This window comes from Malus sylvestris, chromosome 15 (genome assembly GCF_916048215.2).
Source record: "Malus sylvestris chromosome 15, drMalSylv7.2, whole genome shotgun sequence".
NCBI classification, from domain to species: Eukaryota; Viridiplantae; Streptophyta; class Magnoliopsida; order Rosales; family Rosaceae; genus Malus; species Malus sylvestris.
In genome coordinates this window covers 7,447,157-7,466,644 of record NC_062274.1, presented here as the reverse complement: position 1 = coordinate 7,466,644, position 19,488 = coordinate 7,447,157, and the positions used below count along the sequence as shown (strand labels likewise).

At 43.0% G+C, this 19,488-nt stretch overlaps 2 protein-coding genes and 1 long non-coding RNA gene across 3 annotated transcripts; 1 reads left to right on the top strand and 2 right to left on the bottom strand.

The window, feature by feature from the left end:
• Positions 1-2,514: 2,514 nt before the first annotated feature.
• LOC126604300 (uncharacterized) lies at positions 2,515-5,013 on the top strand. Its single transcript, XR_007616557.1, has 6 exons — positions 2,515-2,615; positions 2,699-2,796; positions 3,061-3,158; positions 3,242-3,339; positions 3,515-4,438; positions 4,524-5,013. It is a non-coding gene; the product is annotated as an uncharacterized LOC126604300 (long non-coding RNA).
• Positions 5,014-11,484: 6,471 nt separating this feature from the next.
• LOC126601593 (putative receptor-like protein kinase At3g47110) lies at positions 11,485-13,084 on the bottom strand. The gene is made up of 2 exons (XM_050268320.1): positions 11,986-13,084; positions 11,485-11,792 (listed from the first exon to the last, which is right to left on the bottom strand). The coding sequence occupies exons 1-2, from the start codon at positions 13,082-13,084 to the stop codon at positions 11,485-11,487; spliced, it is 1,407 nt and encodes a 468-aa protein (XP_050124277.1).
• A 4,138-nt stretch (positions 13,085-17,222) lies between these two features.
• On the bottom strand, positions 17,223-19,163 carry LOC126604299 (probable WRKY transcription factor 17). Its single transcript, XM_050271499.1, has 3 exons — positions 18,316-19,163; positions 17,785-17,910; positions 17,223-17,667 (listed from the first exon to the last, which is right to left on the bottom strand). Exons 1-3 carry the CDS (start codon positions 19,053-19,055, stop codon positions 17,517-17,519), a joined length of 1,017 nt encoding a protein of 338 aa, XP_050127456.1. The 5' UTR covers positions 19,056-19,163; the 3' UTR covers positions 17,223-17,516.
• Positions 19,164-19,488: the final 325 nt, after the last annotated feature.

Below are 19,488 nucleotides of genomic sequence, written 5' to 3'. Positions count from 1 at the left end.
GGCTTATTTGCTGAGGTATTATCGGGGGGAAATAAAGCTGAGTATTTCGAGAGGTTATGTTGAGGGTGCCTTTTCGAATGCGAGAAAGGGTTGAGCATTTTTGCAGGTTTGCCTGTCCGTTGAGGAGGGAGGTCAATGTATATAGGGATTTCCCAATAACAAGTAGTAATGTTATTCCTTTACCCTTCTTGGTCACAGCAATGTAGTGGGAGCTGCCAGCTTCACGTGTTTTAATTTTGTCAGAGCACTTTGAAAAAGTGGTATGTGGTATCTGGAAAGCTGATGTTACGTGTGAAGATTACAGACAAGCTTTATCTAAGGAAATCTGGCTCTCGAAGTTCTGAGAGTTGTGCCTCTTCGGTTTTCGAACAAGCAATCCCGTCGAGGATCTGACTCTCGAGATTCGGAAAGCGGTGCTACTCCGGTTTTTTAGAAAGTAATTATGTTGGGAGTCTTTTCTCGAATGTGAGTAAAGGTTGGACGTTCTTGCCAACCTGTCTTGCCGCAAAACCCGGAGGTCGACACACATAGGGACTTTCCAGTTGTCAAGCAGTGGTGCTGTTCCTTTACCCTTATGGGTAATAGTAGGGTAGCTGGAACTTCGAAATTCTCGTGCCTAAACTTTGTCAGAGATTTTTGACAAAGTTATATGTGGTACCCGAGGAGTTGATGGTGCATATGGAGAGCGGTGATTGAACAGTAAGATTCACGTGCTTTCTACTTCACCAGAAATCTTCGACAGATTGCCCGTAATTTCCGCAAAGCTGAGTGTGCATGTGACAGGTGCTGACGAGGCTGAAAAAGCAGGTGCTTCTTCGATTTCTGAGATCGGCCCTCGTGGTCTCTGAGCAGCCCAGCTTTTGAGAAAGCAAACGCCTCTTCGATTTCTGAGATCGGCCCTCGTGGTCTCTGAGCAGCCCAGCTTTTGAGAAAGCAAACGCCTCTTCGATTTCTGAGATCGGCCCTCGTGGTCTCTGAGCAGCCCAGCTTTTGAGAAAGCAAACGCCTCTTCGATTTCTGAAGCTCCGTCGAGTGCAGATTTTTATAGAGGCTGGCATTAAGTTCCACAGCACACTTGAATCTCTACCAGTAGAAGCTCATTTCTTGCACTTCTAAGATCTTGATTTGTCTGACCTCTTCCTTCTTCAACACATTTGAAAATGTCTGGACCCTCCGACCGTCGTTTTGACTTGAACCTTGGAGAAGAGACAGCCACGCCTTCTCCAGACAACATATGGCGCCCATCCTTCATATCCCCTACTGGTCCTCTTACCGTTGGGGATTCTGTGATGAAGAATGATATGACCGCTGCAGTGGTGGCCAGGAACCTTCTCACTCCCAAAGATAATAGACTACTTTCCAAACGGTCTGATGAGTTGGCTGTTAAGGACTCTCTGGCTCTTAGTGTTCAGTGTGCAGGTTCTGTGTCTAATATGGCCCAACGCCTATTTGCTAGAACCCGCCAAGTTGAATCATTGGCTGCTGAAGTGATGAGTCTCAAACAGGAGATTAGAGGGCTCAAGCATGAGAATAAGCAGTTGCACCGGCTCGCCCATGACTATGCTACAAACATGAAGAGGAAGCTTGACCAGATGAAGGAATCTGATGGTAAGGTTTTACTTGATCATCAGCGGTTTGTGGGTTTGTTCCAAAGGCATTTATTGCCTTCGTCCTCTGGGGCTGTACCTGGTAATGAAGCTTCAAATGATGAACCTCCAATGCCTCCTCCTTCTGGGGTTTTGTCAAGTACTGAGGCTCCGGATAACCACCCTCCGGTGCTTTCTCTTTCTGGGGCTCTACCGACTGCTGAGACTTCCCCTAAGCAACCTTTGTGAATGCTCCCTTTTGTTTGTTTATTTTGACTCATGTATATGTACATATTTGTGGCTTATCGAAAATATTAATAAATAAGCTTTGCTTCATTTCAACATATTGTGTTAAATACACCAAAGCCTTCTTCATAAAGTTCTTTGAATTTTTGCTTTTGTTGAAACCTGTATTGTTGAAGCTTTGTGAGTGAAGCATGTAGTTTGAGGTAGTGTTCCCTTAATTTCCCGAGTGAGGAAAACTTCTCGGTTGGAGACTTGAAAAATCCAAGTCACTGAGTAGTCACGAACTTTTGAGTACCAAGGCGTAGTAGCATATGGTGGGAGTCCCCCAAGTCTCTAGTCGAGGGAGTTGACGAATGAGGTGTCTTGCTAATAGTCCATGTCGTAAGTACCAAAACTTCATTCTTTTGTTTTCTAAGTGGTAGCCCCGGACTTTTTCTTCATAGATTTTGTTGATGAAGGTTGCTAGGCCCGAATAAGTGGAATTGCAGAAGGTGTAACCGTTGGTGCATTAACATCATAATGGAAGCATCACAATGATGGAAGCATCACAATGATGAAAGCATCATAATGATGAAAACACCATAATGATGAAACATCATAATGATGTTTCTTTGGTGGAATTGTTTTTCATTTCCCCTAACAACCGGAATTGTTTTTCAACATAACACCATCATCTGTAGGTCGAATCACAAAGTTGTCTTCATGAAAGTTGTTCGTTAATTCCTTAACTACAACATATCCAAATTGGAGAGCCATCGGAGCAGTACAACTCCAGAAATCCAGGTATGATGAGTGACTGTTTATCATTTGTCTGTCAACCCGTCAGATTTGTTGTGAGCTTTGAAACTCTATTTTCTCTTGCTCAGATCAGCATGCTTTCTTCATTGAAGTTGTTCCTCAGCTTGTGAACTACAACATATCCAAATTTGAGATCCCTCGGAGCTGTATAACTCAAGAAACTCAGGTATGATGAATGACTGGTTATTATTTTTCTGTCAACCCGTCAGATTTGTTGTGAGCTTCGAAACTCCATTTTCTCTTGTTCAGATCGGTATGCTTTCTTCATTGAAGTTGTTCCTCAGCTTGTGAACTACAACATATCCAAATTTGAGATCCCTCGGAGCTGTATAACTCAAGAAACTCAGGTATGATGAATGACTGGTTATTATTTTTCTGTCAACCCGTCAGATTTGTTGTGAGCTTCGAAACTCCATTTTCTCTTGTTCAGATCGGTATGCTTTCTTCATTGAAGTTGTTCCTCAGCTTGTGAACTACAACATATCCAAATTTGAGATCCCTCGGAGCTGTATAACTCAAGAAACTCAGGTATGATGAATGACTGGTTATTATTTTTCTGTCAACCCGTCAGATTTGTTGTGAGCTTCGAAACTCCATTTTCTCTTGTTCAGATCGGTATGCTTTCTTCATTGAAGTTGTTCCTCAGCTTGTTAACTACAACATATCCAAATTTGAGATCCCTCGGAGCTGTATAACTCAAGAAATTCAGGTATGATGAATGACTGGTTATTATTTGTCTGTCAACCCGTCAGATTTGTTGTGAGCTTCGAAACTCCATTTTCTCTTGTTCAGATCGGTATGCTTTCTTCATTGAAGTTGTTCCTCATCGACTCTTTCATAACATATCAAAAATTCAGGATGAACTAACGGTTAAATATTTCCAGATCTTCGAAACATCACAACAGCTTCGAAATCTGCAAGAAGCCGACTATCATGTTTGGAGCTTCAACACTTTAATTTCCGTCGCTCAAACAGAAATGGTTCCTTCTTGAAAGTTGTTCATATGCTCAAGAACTATAGGGTGTCCAAAATTCAGCTCCATTGGAGAAGAGCAGAGGTTGCAGAAATTTGATAGATGAAAGGAGGCGGAAGAGGGAGAGAGAGAAAAAGTCTCTTGGGTTGGATTTCTATTTTGGGGCAGATTCCAATTTTTGTAGCACCTTCATTATTGATGAATTGCTTGTACTTTTGTCCATTATGAAATTTGGGACTTTGGCTTGTTGTTGGATCTATTATAATATGTTTGAGAACATATATAAGTGAATAAATAAGAAGGAAAATTTTGGGCCCTTGTGGGTGTAAAACAAAAAATGTTTATGTTTACCCAAGTGTTTTTGTACAAGTTCAAGGGCATCTTGGGTTTTGTGAACAAAATTTGTTTATTTGGAGCAAGGTTTTGTGTTGAAGCTTTGTAGGTGAAGCTTTGGTGTTGAAGCTTTGTGGGTGAAGCTTTGGAGGTGAAGCTTTTCGGGTGAAGCTTGTTGGGTGAAGCTTTTTAGGTGAAGCTTTGTGGGTGAAGCTTTTTAGGTGAAGCTTTTCGGGTGAAGCTTTTTGGGTGAAGCTTTTTAGGTGAAGCTTTTCGGGTGAAGCTTTTTGGGTGAAGCTTTTTAGGTGAAGCTTTGATGGTGAAGCTTTTTGGGTGAAGCTTTTTAAGTGAAGCTTTTTGGGTGAAGCTTTTTAGGTGAAGCTTTGATGGTGAAGCTTTTTGGGTGAAGCTTTTTAGGTGAAGCTTTGTGGGTGAAGCTTTGTGGGTGAAGCTTTGATGGTGAAAGTATGTAGAGGGAGCTTTCTAGGTGAAGATTTTTTAGGTGAAGCTTTGTAGGTGAAGCTTTTTTAAGTGAAGCTTTTCGGGTGAAGCTTTTTAGGTGAAGCTTTGTGGGTGAAGCTTTTTAGGTGAAGCTTTGTGGGTGAAGCTTTGGAGGTGAAGCTTTTCGGGTGAAGCTTTTTAGGTGAAGCTTTGGAGGTGAAGCTTTTCGGGTGAAGCTTTTTGGATGAAGCTGTTTTTTTTTTTTTTTTTTTTTTTTTTGGCGCTTGACACGGTCTTCATTTGCTTGTTTTGTAGTGACTGTGGAAGACGGATTGCTTTCTGATTGAGAAGGGTTCCGGCATCGCTTGCTATGAATGTAAAAGAGTGAGGGCTGAGTTGGCTAAATTACCTCTTTATTGAATTCATTGCCAAATGGCCTTCATTACATAGGATGCCAAACGGCTATAGCTCAACACTTGTACATCGTGAGTCTATTTGTAGTAGTACTTCAAGTGATCAGCGTTCCATGGATGGCCAAGGGTCTTGCCATCGGAGCTTCTAAGTGTGTAAGAGCCAGGGCGACTGATGCCAATGACTTCATACGGTCCATCCCAGTTTGGACTAAGTGTGCCTTCACTCGGGACTCTGTCGCAGAGTAATCTTTTCTTTAAGACCCAGTCTCCTATTTTGAAAGAACGAGGCTTGACCCTAGAGTCATAATAGTTGGAGATGCGCTGCTTGTAGGCGACATTCCTCAAGTGAGCTTGGTTTCTGTGTTCCTCGACTAAATCCAAGTTGAGGGTGAGTTGTTTGTCATTTTCACTTTGAATGTAGTTCTGGACTCGGAATGTTGCTTGCTCGAGCTCAACAGGGACAACCGCCTCTGTGCCAAAGGCAAGTGAGAATGGAGTTTCTCCTGTTGAAGTCCGATATGAAGTGCGATATGACCAAAGAACTTGGGGTACAAATTCTGGCCAACAGCCTTTAGCTTTGTCCAAGCTGGTTTTCAAAGTGCGCTTGATTATTTTGTTGATGGCCTCAACTTGTCCATTAGACTGGGGATGAGCTGGAGAGGCAAAGCATAAGTTGATGTTGAACTTAGAGCAGAACAACCTGAACTTCTTGTTGTCGAACTGTCGCCCATTGTCAGTGACTATCGCATTGGGAATGCCGAATCTACAAAGGATGTTCTTCCACACGAAGTCTTCTATCTTTGCCTCAGTAATGGTTGCCAAGGGTTCTACTTCGGCCCACTTTGTGAAGTAGTCCACTGCAACGACTGCGTAACAGACTTTGCCCTTCCCTGCCGGCATTGGGCCGATCAAATCAAGTCCCCACTGGGCGAAGGGCCAAGGGCTGATCATAGGAGTAAGAGGCTCTGGAGGGGAATGAGGAATAGCCGCATATCGTTGACATTTGTCACATGAGCGGGATACTTTGATGGCATCCTGGTGGAGTGTTGGCCAGTAATATCCTTGGCGAAAAGTCTTGTGTGCTAGGGACCGAGATCCAGCATGATCTCCACAGACTCCCTCATGTATTTCCCGAAGGACGATTTCCGCCTCGGCAGGCGTAAGACACCTTAAGTATGGCAGGCTAAAACCTCGCTTATAGAGTTGATCATTGATGATCAGGTAGCGGGTAGACTTGTATCGAATTTGCTTAGCCTGGACTTTATCATTTGGGAGGGTGCCATGAGCAAGGAAATTATAGATCGGGGTGATCCAACTATCCCCCTGTTGTAAGTTGCATACTTCTGCGGCCATGGTGCTTGGTGTTGCCAACAGTTCGACATGAATTTTTCTTCCAATCTTGTCTTCCACAGCCGAGGCGAGGCGAGCCAGGGCGTCTGCATGACTGTTTGCCGCTCGAGGAACTTGGGTGATCTGGTAGTGGAAGTGCTTGAGCAAAAGTTGTGTTTGCGCAAGATATGCTGCCATGGAGCTGTCCTTAGCATCAAAGTTGTTGGTAACCTGGTTGACCACTAATTGGGAGTCACTGAAAATATCAATTTGTTTAACCCCGAGGTGTTTGGCCAAACGTAATCCTGCTAGAAGGGCTTCATACTCGGCCTCATTGTTTGATGCCTTGAATTTGAAACGAAGAGCATACTCCATTGCTACTTTGTCGGGCGTAGTCAAGACTAGTCCCGCTCCACAGCCCTGTTGGTTGGATGAGCCATCAACATACAGACTCCATGCTGGGGTTGTTGGTTCTATCTTCTGAGCTTCCGGGGGTAATGAAGCCACTGCTTCAGGTGTAGAAGCAATGTCAACCGGATATGTGAAGTCGGCAATGAAGTCTGCCACTGCTTGGCCCTTCTCAGCTGGCTTTGGTTGGTAGGAGATGTCAAACTCACCCAACGCTATTGCCCATTTGATCATTCGCCCTGAAGTGTCAGGACTTTGGAGTATCTGTCGAAGAGGATAATTGGTAAGCACGATGATGGAGTGCGCTTGGAAGTAAGGGCGGAGTTTTCGAGCAGACATGACCAATGCCAGAGCCAATTTCTCAATGTTAGAGTACCGTGTCTCCGCATCTTGTAAGGCTTTGCTAGCGTAGTAGACAGGTCGCTCAATATTCCCATCCTTTCGAATGAGAACGGAACTTACGGCTGAAGCTGATACCGATAGGTAGATAATGAGAATGTCTCCTACCTCGGGCTTGGAGAGTAGATGGGCTTTACTCATGTACTCCTTGAGGTTTTTGAATGCCTCGGCACATTCATCAGTCCATGTAATGTACTTCCTACTTCCCTTAAGTGCTTTAAAAAAGGGAGCACATTTGTCTGTGGCCTTAGAAATGAACCTGGTTAAGGCTGCCACCTTGCCAGTAAGGCTCTGGATGTCCTTTGAAGTTACCGGTTCCTTCATGTCGAGGATTGCTTTGATCTTCTCGGGATTAGCTTCAATGCCTCGTTGGCTAATCATGAAACCTAAGAATTTGCCAGAGCCTACGCCGAAGGCACATTTGTTGGGGTTTAACCTCATTCGATACCTCTTCAAAATAGTGAAAGTTTCATATAGGTTGGTGATGTGTTGGTCAGCATGTTTGCTCTTGACTAACATATCATCAACGTAAACTTCCATGCTCTTCCCAATCTGCTCGGTGAACATTGAGTTGACTAGTCTCTGATAAGTCGCTCCTGCATTCTTTAGGCCGAAAGGCATGACTTTGTAGCAGTATAGTCCTCTGTCGGTAGTGAAGGCTGTGTGTTCTTGATCCGAAGGGTTCATGAGGATTTGGTTGTATCCTGAGTAAGCATCCATGAAGCTCAGGAGTTCACACCCGGCCGTAGAGTCTATAAGTCTGTCAATAAGAGGAAGAGGGAAGCTATCTTTCGGACACCCTTTGTTTAGGTCGGTGTAGTCAACACACATTCTCCACAAGACCTTTTGAAGCAAAAGACTTTCTTTGGTCGGATTTTTCTTAACAAGGACCACATTTGCTACCCATGTCGGGTAATTGACTTCGCGGACAAAGCCTATGCCTTTGAGTTTTTCAACTTCTGCTTTCATTGCCTCGTATCGTTCAGCATCATAAGATCTTCGCTTCTGTCTCACCGGCTTGATCTTGGGGTCAATACTCAAACGATGACAGATGACATCGGGAGAGATGCCTGGCATGTCCTCGTATGACCAGGCGAAGACTTCAGTGTTCTCTTTCAAAAAAGATATCAATGCTAACCGAAGGGGTGGTGACAATGTGGTGCCAATCTTCACCATGCGATCTGGATAATCTCTTGAGATAGGTACCTTCTCCAACTCTTCAGCAGGTTGGGCTTGCTGGGTGAAAGAGTCATCTCGAGGATCATCGGGTTGATTGTTGCTATCAGGAAGATCCAAGTTCGCTTCATCTAGGCTGGTCTTTGTGACTTGGTCATGTACAGACAGGGTTTCCTTGGGTCCGGGCAAGTGTTGTTGCTTAACTGAAGTGTTGTAACATGATCGTGCACTAAGCTGATCTCCTCTGATGTAGCCGTTGCCATGGGGGGTTGGAAATTTCATCAACAGCATATGCGTGGATACCATAGCCTTGAGATCATTGATGCCTGTGCGCCCAAATATGACATTGTATGCCGTTGGGCAGTCAACCACTAGGAAGTTAGTGGTAATGGTAGCCGTGTAAGGGCCTGTACCAATAGTAAAGGGTAAATGTATGCTCCCTAAGGGTTGCACGATATCACCGGAGAAGCTTATCAGAGGAGAAATCGAGCGATCGAGCAAGTGTTCAGCTACACTGAGTGCCCTGAAAGCTTCGGCAAACATGATATTGACCGAAGCCCCTGTGTCTACGAGGATTCGTCGAACATCAAAGTTGGCTATGTGAGCCTCCACGATCAATGGGTCGTTATGAGGGTAGATGATGCCTCTTTCTTCCTCAGGGTAGAAACATATCGGATCCCAGTTAGGCTTTTGATACTTCCCTCCCCTGATGTCTTCCACGTGAAACACTTGGTGACCAGGCCTCAGAATTCGTTCACTGTTTTTCATGGCCCTATTGGAAGATTCAGATATGGGTGTGCCGCCGCTTATGGAATATATGACATTCACCTGGCGTTGGTTACGGTTATCCCTTTGAGGGTGAAGAAGGAATTGATCAATTTTTCCTTCTCGTGCCAAAGCTTCAATACGATCACGGAGGATGATACATTTCTCGCTATCATGGCCGTTATGCTCATGGTAGCAACAAAACGTGCCCGCGTTATTCGGGGGCGTGTAATCTGGGTGCCTCGGCTTTGGTTTTGGTATCAGGTGAGCTATGCTGGGGTAAATGGCCGCGCATGTGGCATTCAAGGGCGTGTATGTCTCATACCTTGGGGTAGGGGGTATCTTGACGCGAGTTTGACCCACTGCATTGACTGCCTGGGGGCGAGCGTTATTGTGGCGATACCCTTGGTTATCGGGATAGTGTCCCTTACTCTTTTTACTGAAAGAAGAGTGGTGAGGATGGAAATCCTTCCTCTTGCCTTGAAATTGATATGTCTGTTGATTCGGTGAAGCATTATGCAAGGCATGGGGAGGTGCCACTGCTGTTTGGGAAGTCGAGGTCTTCTCATTTAGGTGAGTCTGGCTTCCACCTCCCACTTGTTGATAAAGGATGGTTGTAGGGGGTTTCCCCTGATATGTCTTTGCCTCGGCGGAGGCATGGTTATAAGCCTGCGCCATCACCTCAGAGTAAGTCTTCCAAGTATTGGCATTGATCATGTATTTAAAGAAACAATCACGTAGGCCTGCCGTGAAGGCTTTGAGGGCAGTCTTGTCATCTGCCTCGGCACACCGGGAGTATTCATGGCTGAAGCGGCCAGCATACATACGTAATGACTCGTCTGGCTTCTGGCGGATAGTGTACAAGTCATCTGCAGAGTGCAAGCGATCGGTTTGGAAAATGTGTTGGGAAACAAATAGTTTCCTCAATTCCTCAAATGAGTCTACCGTCTCAGGTGTAAGACGACAATACCAATTTAGAGCTCCACCAGAGAGGGTGGAGGGGAAGAGAAGACATCGCTCTTCGTCGGTGTGCATCCGGTATGCCATGGTGGACTCAAAGAGGTTAAGGTGCTCAATCGGGTCCTCTTTTCCAGTATAAAGTTGCAAGCCAAGCTTTTGCTTTGTCTTTGCTTGAAGGGGGGTGTTGAGGATCCTCCTTGTAAGAGGGCCAGGCCTGGGTTGGTTCCAGTCAGGTATTTCAGCCTGACGTTCAGCCTTCAACTTGTTTACTTCCTCAAGAAGTTGTAGGACAAGGGGGTCCTGAGCGGAGTTATGTGTCACTGGAGCTTTCTTTCGTAAATCTCCATCTCCTCTTGGAATTAGGAAGGTTTGATCAAGGGCATGTGATTTTTCCCTGGACTCGCTGTACTGGCTTCCAGGGTATGTCTGTCGGAACACCTCTGAGTCCCCTGTACCCTCATGTCTCTCTGGGACTTGTTGCCCCTTCCCCAAATTGGTGGCCGGCTTGGGCCGTGGCAGGGGACCGAGTCTCTCAGAAATCCTTGGGTCATTAATCTTTGAGCTTATATGGATGGAATTCTCTCGACGTTGCTTCAGGAAATCCCGACAATCGCGAAAGACTGCTTTCGATCCTTCTGCCCCTTCAGTAAAGAGGTGTCTCCCTCCACTTCTCATGGTTCGGGTCGAAGCAACTGGGTTAAGAGAAGCCTCATGTTGATTATCAAGTCGAGGGGTAATCTGTTCCCTATCAGGGATATCTATGTCGAATGCATGTGACCCTCCATGTTGGAGGGCACCCAGTTGATGGTTGACCTCCACGGGGGCAACAAGCTCGCGTGTCTGAGCTTGCCTAGCTTCGTGGAGTGTCCCGAAGAGCTTCTCATATTGCTCCTGGAGGACCTCATTCCTTATTGCTATCTTGTTGTTCTGAGCTTCCAACTCATCGACTTTAGCTTGAAGAAGAACTCGTTTTCCTTCCTTCTTTCGTTGTTTCGCACTATGTGCAAGGGGGGTGTCATTCTGTGTGCTGTGGCTTCCTTCGCTTCCCATGTTGGAGAGGGATGCCTGGTCAAAAGAAAGTGTACGAATGATAGAAACCAGCTTGACACAGCTGAAGAGAGTAGGAATAAGTGTCGCTTCCCACAGACGGCGCCAAATGTTGATGCACAAAATCGGAGGTCTTGGAACAACAGAAAGTGTCAGGTTTTGTGACCTTCGCTTGGTTGCTTGGTTGCTTCAGTCACTAGTGAGGATAAGTACGTAAATGAATAGAGACAGAGAAGCAAACACAAGATGTACGTGGTTCACCCAGATTGGCTACGTCCACGGAGTAAATGAGTTCTTATTAGTAGTGAAGGGCTTACACAAGTACAAAGGATCAAGCTCTCAATTTAGTGAGTTCTTGTGAATGATTTAACACAAAATGGCATTAGGCAATATTGTGGGGGAATGACCCCTATTTATAGAAAAACTTGTAGCTTTGTCACATTGACATGTGTCATGTTATGATTGGTTCTTGATGTTGACACGTGCTGCGCTCTGATTGGCTTCTAATCTTGACACGTGTCGAGTGGTGATTGGCCTCCTGGTCGGAGGGGAACTCTTCTGGGTCCTTGACAGTATAGCGTTGGCCGGTGCTCGGTAGTTTTGGGATTGGTCAAGTATGGTACAAACAGTGTGTACCCTCTTGTGTTCCAGAAGTTGGATGCAACCACTCATCCAAGTTTCCATTGCCCATGAACTCGTAAACCAAAGCCTTGAAATCATGACCGTGAAAATCAACACTTGAACATGCTGTTATAATCTTGACAAGATTCCGATGCCTAATATTTTTTAGTGCCTCACATTCGGCTAGAAAGCTCTTAGAAGCTCCTTGGTGTAACATGTCAAACACCTTCACGGCGACAAGCTGAGGTGATCCGTCAGCAGCATCAAGAGTTCCTTTGTACACAGATCCAAAGCTACCTGAACCAATCAGATTCGTTGAAGAAAACCCATCGGTAGCTTTGAGGAGGGTACTATATGACACTTGCAAAATAGAGTTCGTCAAGTTGGTGCTCGGTAATGCAATTTTTTTGCTTCTCTTCCTTAACAGACGGAGAGTTAGAAAGAACAACACCATAGCTATTCCTATAAAGACAGGGACTATGGAGAGTACTAATTTCAATCTCAAAGACAGTCCTCTCCCCTTGGGACTTTTTCAAGATGCACTTGGGCAGATGGAAATCAGCAACACCGCCGCAGAGATTGGCGTTTCCGACAACTGAACTTGCACTTGCATTCTTAAAAACACCTTGAGTTGGTACCGCTCCCCAAAAATCATTGAAAGACAGGTTCAAATTCCTCAGGAAGTCAAATCTTTCTAAAAACTGTGGAATTTCACCCGAGAAATTGTTGCGAGAAAGGTCTAAATCTTGTACTCCTCTCAGTGAAACCATAGATGAAGGTATTGTCTCATTGAAGTAGTTACCTTGCAAGTGTAGGACTTCTAAACCCAAACAACTACCAAGAGTGCTAGGAAGTTCTCCGGATAGCATGTTATCAGAAACATCCAGCACACCTAGACTTTTCAACTTTCCAACTTCCATGGGAAGGGAACCAAAAAAGCGGTTTTTAGACAAGTTTAAATATTTGGACAAGGAAGGGAGGCCAAGAACTTGATCAGGTCTCACACCGTCAAGGTTATTCCGGGAAAGATTCAATTGGACCAGCCGACGGCATTCCCCTAGGCTCCGAGGGATGCTGCCATTAAGGTTATTCCCTTGCAATTGGAGCGTGGTTAACATGGTTAAATTTCCTAGAGAGGAAGGAATGCTGCCGGATAATTCGTTGCGCCCAAGAGCCAATAACCCTAGACTAGATAACTTTCCAATGTCAATGGGGATGTTACCTGTGAAGTGGTTATTCCTCAAACTCAATGCTTCCAAGCTGATCAGGTTCCCAAACCCGAATGGAATGTTTCCATTTAGTTGGTTTTCTTGCACCCCAAACATTTGAAGCTTTGTTGTGAGATTGGAAATTGATGAGGGAAGAGTCCCACCAAAATTGTTGGTGCCTAAAAACAAGTGCCCTAACTCTGTGGCATTTATCAAGTCTGAGATAAAACTCAAGTCACCGTAACCACGACTTCCAAGATTGTTTTGGTTAATGGCGAAGTGTTGGAGGTTATGAAGGTTTCGCAAACTCGAAACTGGCCCGGATAGATGGTTCTCTGCAACAATGAATCTGGCCAGACTTGTGATGTTGGATATTGACATGGGAATTGCTCCGGTAAATTGGTTTGTAAAAATGTGAAAGTTTTAGAGATTGGGAAGAGTTATTCCCAAGTTTGAGGGAAGACTCCCTTGAATTTGGTTTATCGACACAGAAAACGTAACAATATTAGAGAGGTTGTAGATGGAAGGAGGGATCATGCCAGACAATCGATTCAAATCCAACGAAAAGAAGGTTAATTTTTTCAATTGGCCTAAAGAACTAGGGATGCTTCCGGACAAGCTGTTATTATATGCAGCAAGCATCTCAAGAGCAGAAGGGTTTCCCAAGGAAGGAGGGATCTCTCCGGTTAAGCAATTAAACTCTAAAACTAGTGTTTGAAGCTTGGACAATGAGCCGATTTCTGAGGGAATTTTACTCACTAAGTTGTTGTAACCAAAATGAATAGTGACGAGGTTGAAGCAATTGGATATGTTGGTCGGAATAGGGCCACTGAGTGTGTTGTTGTACAGAAGTAATACTTGCAACCTACGCAACCGCCCGATTTCAGCAGGGATTTGATGTGTAAAGCTATTGTTTCCGAGGCGGAGTTCCCTTAGGAAGCTCAGGTTTCCAATGTGTGGAGATATGGAACCCTCCAGGTTTTGGGACCCTAAGTTGAGCACGGTGACGCTCTCACGATGTCTTGGACTGCAAGTTACACCGTACCACTTGCAAAAGTGAACGGATTCGTTCCAAGAACTCAACACTTGATGAGGGTCTTGCTTTATTTGAGCTTTGATGGCTAGTAAGGCAAGCCGATCTCTCTCATTTCCTTCCAAGCAGCAGAGAAATGCATTCAAAATTGTATATGCTAAGATCAATCTCACAGCCAACACTCCCATATTTTGAGCTCCCAAGTTCGAGAAAAGACTTGAGTTTGAACTATATCCCTACCACGTATCTACTGTTTAGTTAAAACACAACATGTGTTACAAAATTTGATCTGGTACGTACCTCCAATTGTGTTTCTTCGAGGACGAAGAATGAGTATGTTGAATTGGCAACGATCGATCGCTTCCAATTGTTTGGGGTAACCGGTATTAGAGTTTCTGAGAAGTGGGTTGTGAAATTGGGTAGTGAGTTTCGTTTTGAGGCATGAAAAACTGACCTCTGGTCAATTTATAATGTAAGAAATGAGGACGCAGTCAAGGATTGCTGCTTGTACTTGTGTAGCTAGAAGTTGTCTTCAAGGCATAGACTTGACCTATCAAGTCCTCAACCTAATATTTTTGACTTTCTTGTAGCGATTGATTGATACATAGATGAACAATTGGGAAAAAGATTCGCGTCGGATTCTTTTTTTTTGGATCCTAGGAATATCATGACTGTGACTATTCATGGTATATCATGCGGTTAAAAATCATTTCAAAATTTAAAATTTAAAATTAAATATATATGATACTTAACGAAAACTGACCGTATGATACACGATAAACGGTCACGATCATATAATTCCTAGAAAAATGATCGGGCGAGTATCCTTTTCCGTATAATTGAAGGTGAAATGCATGGTTGCAATTGATTGATACAAAAGTTGTATAATTCAAACTGTTACGAGCATTTACTGTTGGAATTTATATATTATAATATTAATAATTATAATATTTAATTCAATATTTGAATGAAAAATACTTTAACCGTTTGTATCAAACCGTATTTGTCATTAAGTGGGTGCCATCTTATACAAAGTGGCGTCACATCGAGTATGGACTTTAAATGGTGCCATCTAAAGGAGGTATGTATGCATATCTTCGTCAATCAATGCCTTCAGTTTTATTTAACATCATGAAAGAGAGAAAATTAGAGTTAGTTTTTACTTTTGAGAAATATGATTTCTCCACTTTGTTTCTCTTATATTTCGTGTGTCAAATTCCGAGTTTGTTAGTTTTTCTAACTTTCTATCTAGTTGTTTATATTAATCTCATATATAATTGATGTTATTAATTTCTTTATGATTATTATCATTTAATTATATTGTTATCTTTCATATTTTCTAATATTGCTCCAACATTTACTTCTACACCTTCAAGGTTCTTTCTTAAATACTTAAAAAAAATCGGGGTATATCATATATGTACTTGTTCTTAAACGTATTTAGCAAAAGCTTAAACACTGTTTTTTTTTTGTTAATCTAAGCAACAATTGTGTTTGCTATGCACCTATCAAAGATAGGTGTGCCATACTAGTACTTATCCGAGAGCTCGGGTTTAGTATGAGATGATAATAAATCTCTCACCATCTTGACTTAATCCTGTATACAACTAATTACTTTAATACTTTGCTTAATTACAAGCACATGTTAGAAGGCTGGGCTCATATGACAGCTTCTTCAGCCACTCGATTTTGTGTTTCAAGATCCACATTTAATTATTATATAAGAAAATATATAGGAGAAACCATTCATTTCAGTACATATAAGCAATAAAAGCTCCACCATTGGCATGAATCCAGAATCAGCTCATCCTCAAAAACATTTTCTCAGTAATTTTTATTTTTTTAATTACTTGCGTTATTACTATTCTAATCTACTTGAAAGAGAGAGAGAACGTTTGAACCTGAGGTGTAGTAGGTCGAAAATAAATGCCTTATTCACCACAGGCAATCCACCCTTGCAATTTTCAAAGTTACAATCGCACCGTTTAACCCTCGCTTCAAACTTTCATTACTCATCGTCTTGAGAAGACACCTTTCATGTTAATTTAGATTAAGTCCAAATGATGCCCAAGATGTTTCTTAATCTTCATCCATTTGGTAGTCTGCGGTGCAGCTATTTTTCCAGCATGAATATAGCCCAGCTTCAGTAACAAGCTTCAACTTCTATTTAACCCATCGTCAATAAAAATAGACACTATTCTTCTCAAATGGCCTCTTCAAACCTCCTAGGGTGGACAAAAGATTGAATAAATGGAACTTTAATGAAAAGCACCCGATACTGTTCACTTTAACGAAAAACCATATTTTTACACTAAAAAGTCAATCATGGTACTATTCACTTTACCCTTTATTTTGTCCTTATCATTAAAACTCAAAGTTTTCAAGCAATTTTCATTAGTTTTCCTTTGAATAAAACGCGAAAAAAAATCAATCAATCAATCGCAACAATTAGATGATTTAGGTTGATATTTCACATGGCAAAATTAATTTGTTTATGAAACCAAACCAAACCACCTTTGGCAATTCGGTTGCCAATTTGGTCCCTTTGAAATTAGGGTTAAACACTTATACGAAATCAAACTGAATATACTTGTGATTATGAACTTTAACTCTCTCTTTACTTTACTCTGATTCGTCATCCAAAACTTCTTTCTTGAACTCTTTGTGGTGGGCAAGGGCAAGTCACTGCGTCCAAGCAGAATTTAATGAGTTTACGATTCAAATAGTTGAACGGTAAAATTTTGCATTCAACTCTAAACAACCAAGATAATATCGCTCAAACCAAACCGATCAGAAAAGTCGCTAGAGGCAAAAAAACCAATCCATTAACACTACGTGGCAATGTAGTCGTCATTGTGTACTAACTCAATCAAGGAAAAAGCAAACTATGATTTCAAACGGTGAACATCAAGGAATAAATGAATCTTGAATAACACATCATATACTTCTACATATTCCGAAAGTCTAGTGCCTTCATGCCTACCTCCCACAAAAATAAAATTTCATTGGAAGGTAGGGGGAGCTTTTGACTTGTAACGCCAACTGTCCCCCATATCAATTAAGTCACCATGATTCCCCCTAATTACGTATCAACTTTTTTTACTTTCATTTCATAAATTAAAATACGACAGCTCAAATGAAAAACGAGGACCACAAACTCAAGAGCTTCATCGTCTTGAGACGGCCCCGATGAATCAAAAGTAAAATTAAAACTACAATATCAAAACCCTCGGGTTGATGTTTGGATCGCTTCCGTATTATTATATTTTAAGTGTTTAGTGTTTTATAATCTTTATATATAATTATAAAGTTTTTTAATTAGTTTCCAGTAATTAATAAGAATAAATTAATAAATTTAGGAGCATATACTTTACTAAAACGTTGTATAAAAGGAATTAAAATTTGAAAAAATGTTAGCGTAATGTTTTAAATGTAAAAAAAGATTTGTAAAAACTCGTTAAACTTCAACCTCAAGAAATATTAGTGTAATTAACCAATAAAATAAATATTATTTCCAGTTTCCCACCTAATGAAATACAATAAAATTAATTAAATAATTTGGAAAGAAGTCAAATTAGTTAAATTAAACACCGCTGAGACAGATTGAGATTCTTCCCTCAATTTGTTTCCCATTATCCACTTAATTAAACTACAAGATTTAAAAATAAAAATAAAAATTTACATCCATTCCAGTTCCACCACCTTCCTCTCAACTACTTCAAACTGCTGGAACAAATCCATCTTTCTACCCACTTTTCTTTTCTTTCTACCCACTTTCACTCACGTCGACTCAGACACCAACCCCACGTTCTCCGGCGCGTGCCGGTGCTCCCCTTCGTACGTTACGATCAGCATCGCCGGATCATCCGGAGCGCGCTCCACGTGTTTCCTCGCCGGGCACCCCCTTACCGTACTGCACTTGTAATATCCCCTGTTCAACAAAAACAATTAAGCAAACGTCGGATTCAATTCTCACCGTCCGATCATATATCACCTCACGATTTTTCATTTTGATTACAAATCAACGGCTGGGATTTAAATTAAGTACCTTGGGTAAGGCGAGCCCTTGATCGGCTTCTGACCGTACTTTCTCCAGGAGTACTCGTCCGCTGGAATATCCGCGATTTTTGAACTTATCGCCGGCACACGAATCGTTTTCTTCACCCGATTTTTCCTGAATTACCAAAAATTAAAACTATTAATTTATTAATTAAAATTGCGGATATAAAAAATATTTTAGGGGGTTTTAGTCGTCGGTCAAAATTAAATAATCCCACGCGCGGAGAAAAACAATACGCCAGGCTCATCTTAACGTATCAGCGTCAACGCGTGCTACGACCATTAAAGCCCAGCAACCAAAACCGTTGACCCCAGATACGGGCCGGGTCCACTAAATAAAACCGAGTTGAGTCGTCCGAGTCAACTCGCTTCCTCGGATGGTCCAACTAATTTTCTCGTGGTTCGTGAGACAATGGAAAAACCAGCCAAATCCTATCGTCTCAGTAATCGTGCGAGAGGCGTATTTTAGCTGGGAACAGGAAGTGTAAACTAAAATGCGCGGGTAATGAATTACACGTACCTTCTCTTGGAGCAATGGCACTTGCCGGAGCCGGAAGCAGATCCCGAGCCGGAAAACTTGCACGACGTGTCGTCGGAGTGGTCGTGCTCGTGGCACCTCTTCTTATACGGCGCCGTAGAGAGGGGAGGCTTCGCACCGGAAACGGCCGGGGCGGGCGCCAAGAAGATCGACGATCCGAGCTTCCCGTTCGAAACGCTGCCGTCTCCGGTGATCGCCGACGACATGAATGACGAGCTCGACGAGACACTGAAGCTCTCCTTCGCGAACTCAATCTCCGCGCTCTTCGGGTTCGACGTGAAGGCGTTGGGCCTCGTGAAGTCGAGCGTCATGCTGTGTGGCTGGGATTGGACGAAACTCAACTCGATCGGAGTCGAAGGGACGATAGCCGGAGTAGTCACTGGAGCCGGCGCCGGAGTCGGAGTAAGATTTAGAGCCGAAGCTAAGTTGAGTGTTTGTGAAGACGAGGGGTGAGAAGTAGGGAAGTGAACCGGCTGAACCGGACCGCGTCGGAACCGGGCGTGGCCGGTCCGATTGAGGAGGGAGATGACCTTCTTGAACTTGGAGACGGTGTGATCGGTGATGTCCGTACAGTCGACGCGGGCCGATTGGTTGTTTGACTGTTGCTGCTGATGAGAGAGGAACCGGATCAGGTGCTCCATGCTCTGCAATCCTTGTGATGCCGCTTCCTGTATGGCCTTCTGATCCTCCATCTTCGGGAAGTTCATCAGCTCCACCGCCATCGTTTGGGTTTCGAGAATCTCCGGCCGGCGAGGTTGGGAGGTCTCTCAAGAGGACATGCGAGGAATTGAGATTTGGGGTGAGGGCGGTTGAGTGTTGAGGGGTATGGGGATCATATAAAAGGCGGAGGGAGGGAGGGAGAGTCAAAGTACGATTTAGATCGGACGGCTGAGAGGGGTTTGAAGATTTCTTAGGGATGGGATTTAGTTAAAAGGAATTGTTATTGACACTACAAAATTTTTGTAAACATTCCAAACTTTCTAAATTTAAAAAGAAAAATACACTAGTAAGAAGTGTAGAATGAGATTTTTAGAGTGTTAATAACCTTTTTCTGAATAAACTAAACAATTTTCTACACGCTTGGGACCCAGGATGGGAAGAGAGGATAAATTTTTAGTTGTGACGGAAAAACAAATGGTACATCACGTGCTTTAA

Coding starts and splice junctions, on each gene's coding strand:
- LOC126601593 (XM_050268320.1), bottom strand. CDS start 13,084: ATGTCAATATCCAACATCACAAGTCTGGCCAGATTCATTGTTGCAGAG. Junction 11,793..11,985: donor TGTCTTTGAGATTGAAATTA/GTACTCTCCATA, acceptor TGATTGGTTCAG/GTAGCTTTGGATCTGTGTAC.
- LOC126604299 (XM_050271499.1), bottom strand. CDS start 19,055: ATGGCGGTGGAGCTGATGAACTTCCCGAAGATGGAGGATCAGAAGGCC. Junction 17,911..18,315: donor TGCCATTGCTCCAAGAGAAG/GTACGTGTAATT, acceptor TTGGTAATTCAG/GAAAAATCGGGTGAAGAAAA. Junction 17,668..17,784: donor AAGGGCTCGCCTTACCCAAG/GTACTTAATTTA, acceptor TTTGTTGAACAG/GGGATATTACAAGTGCAGTA.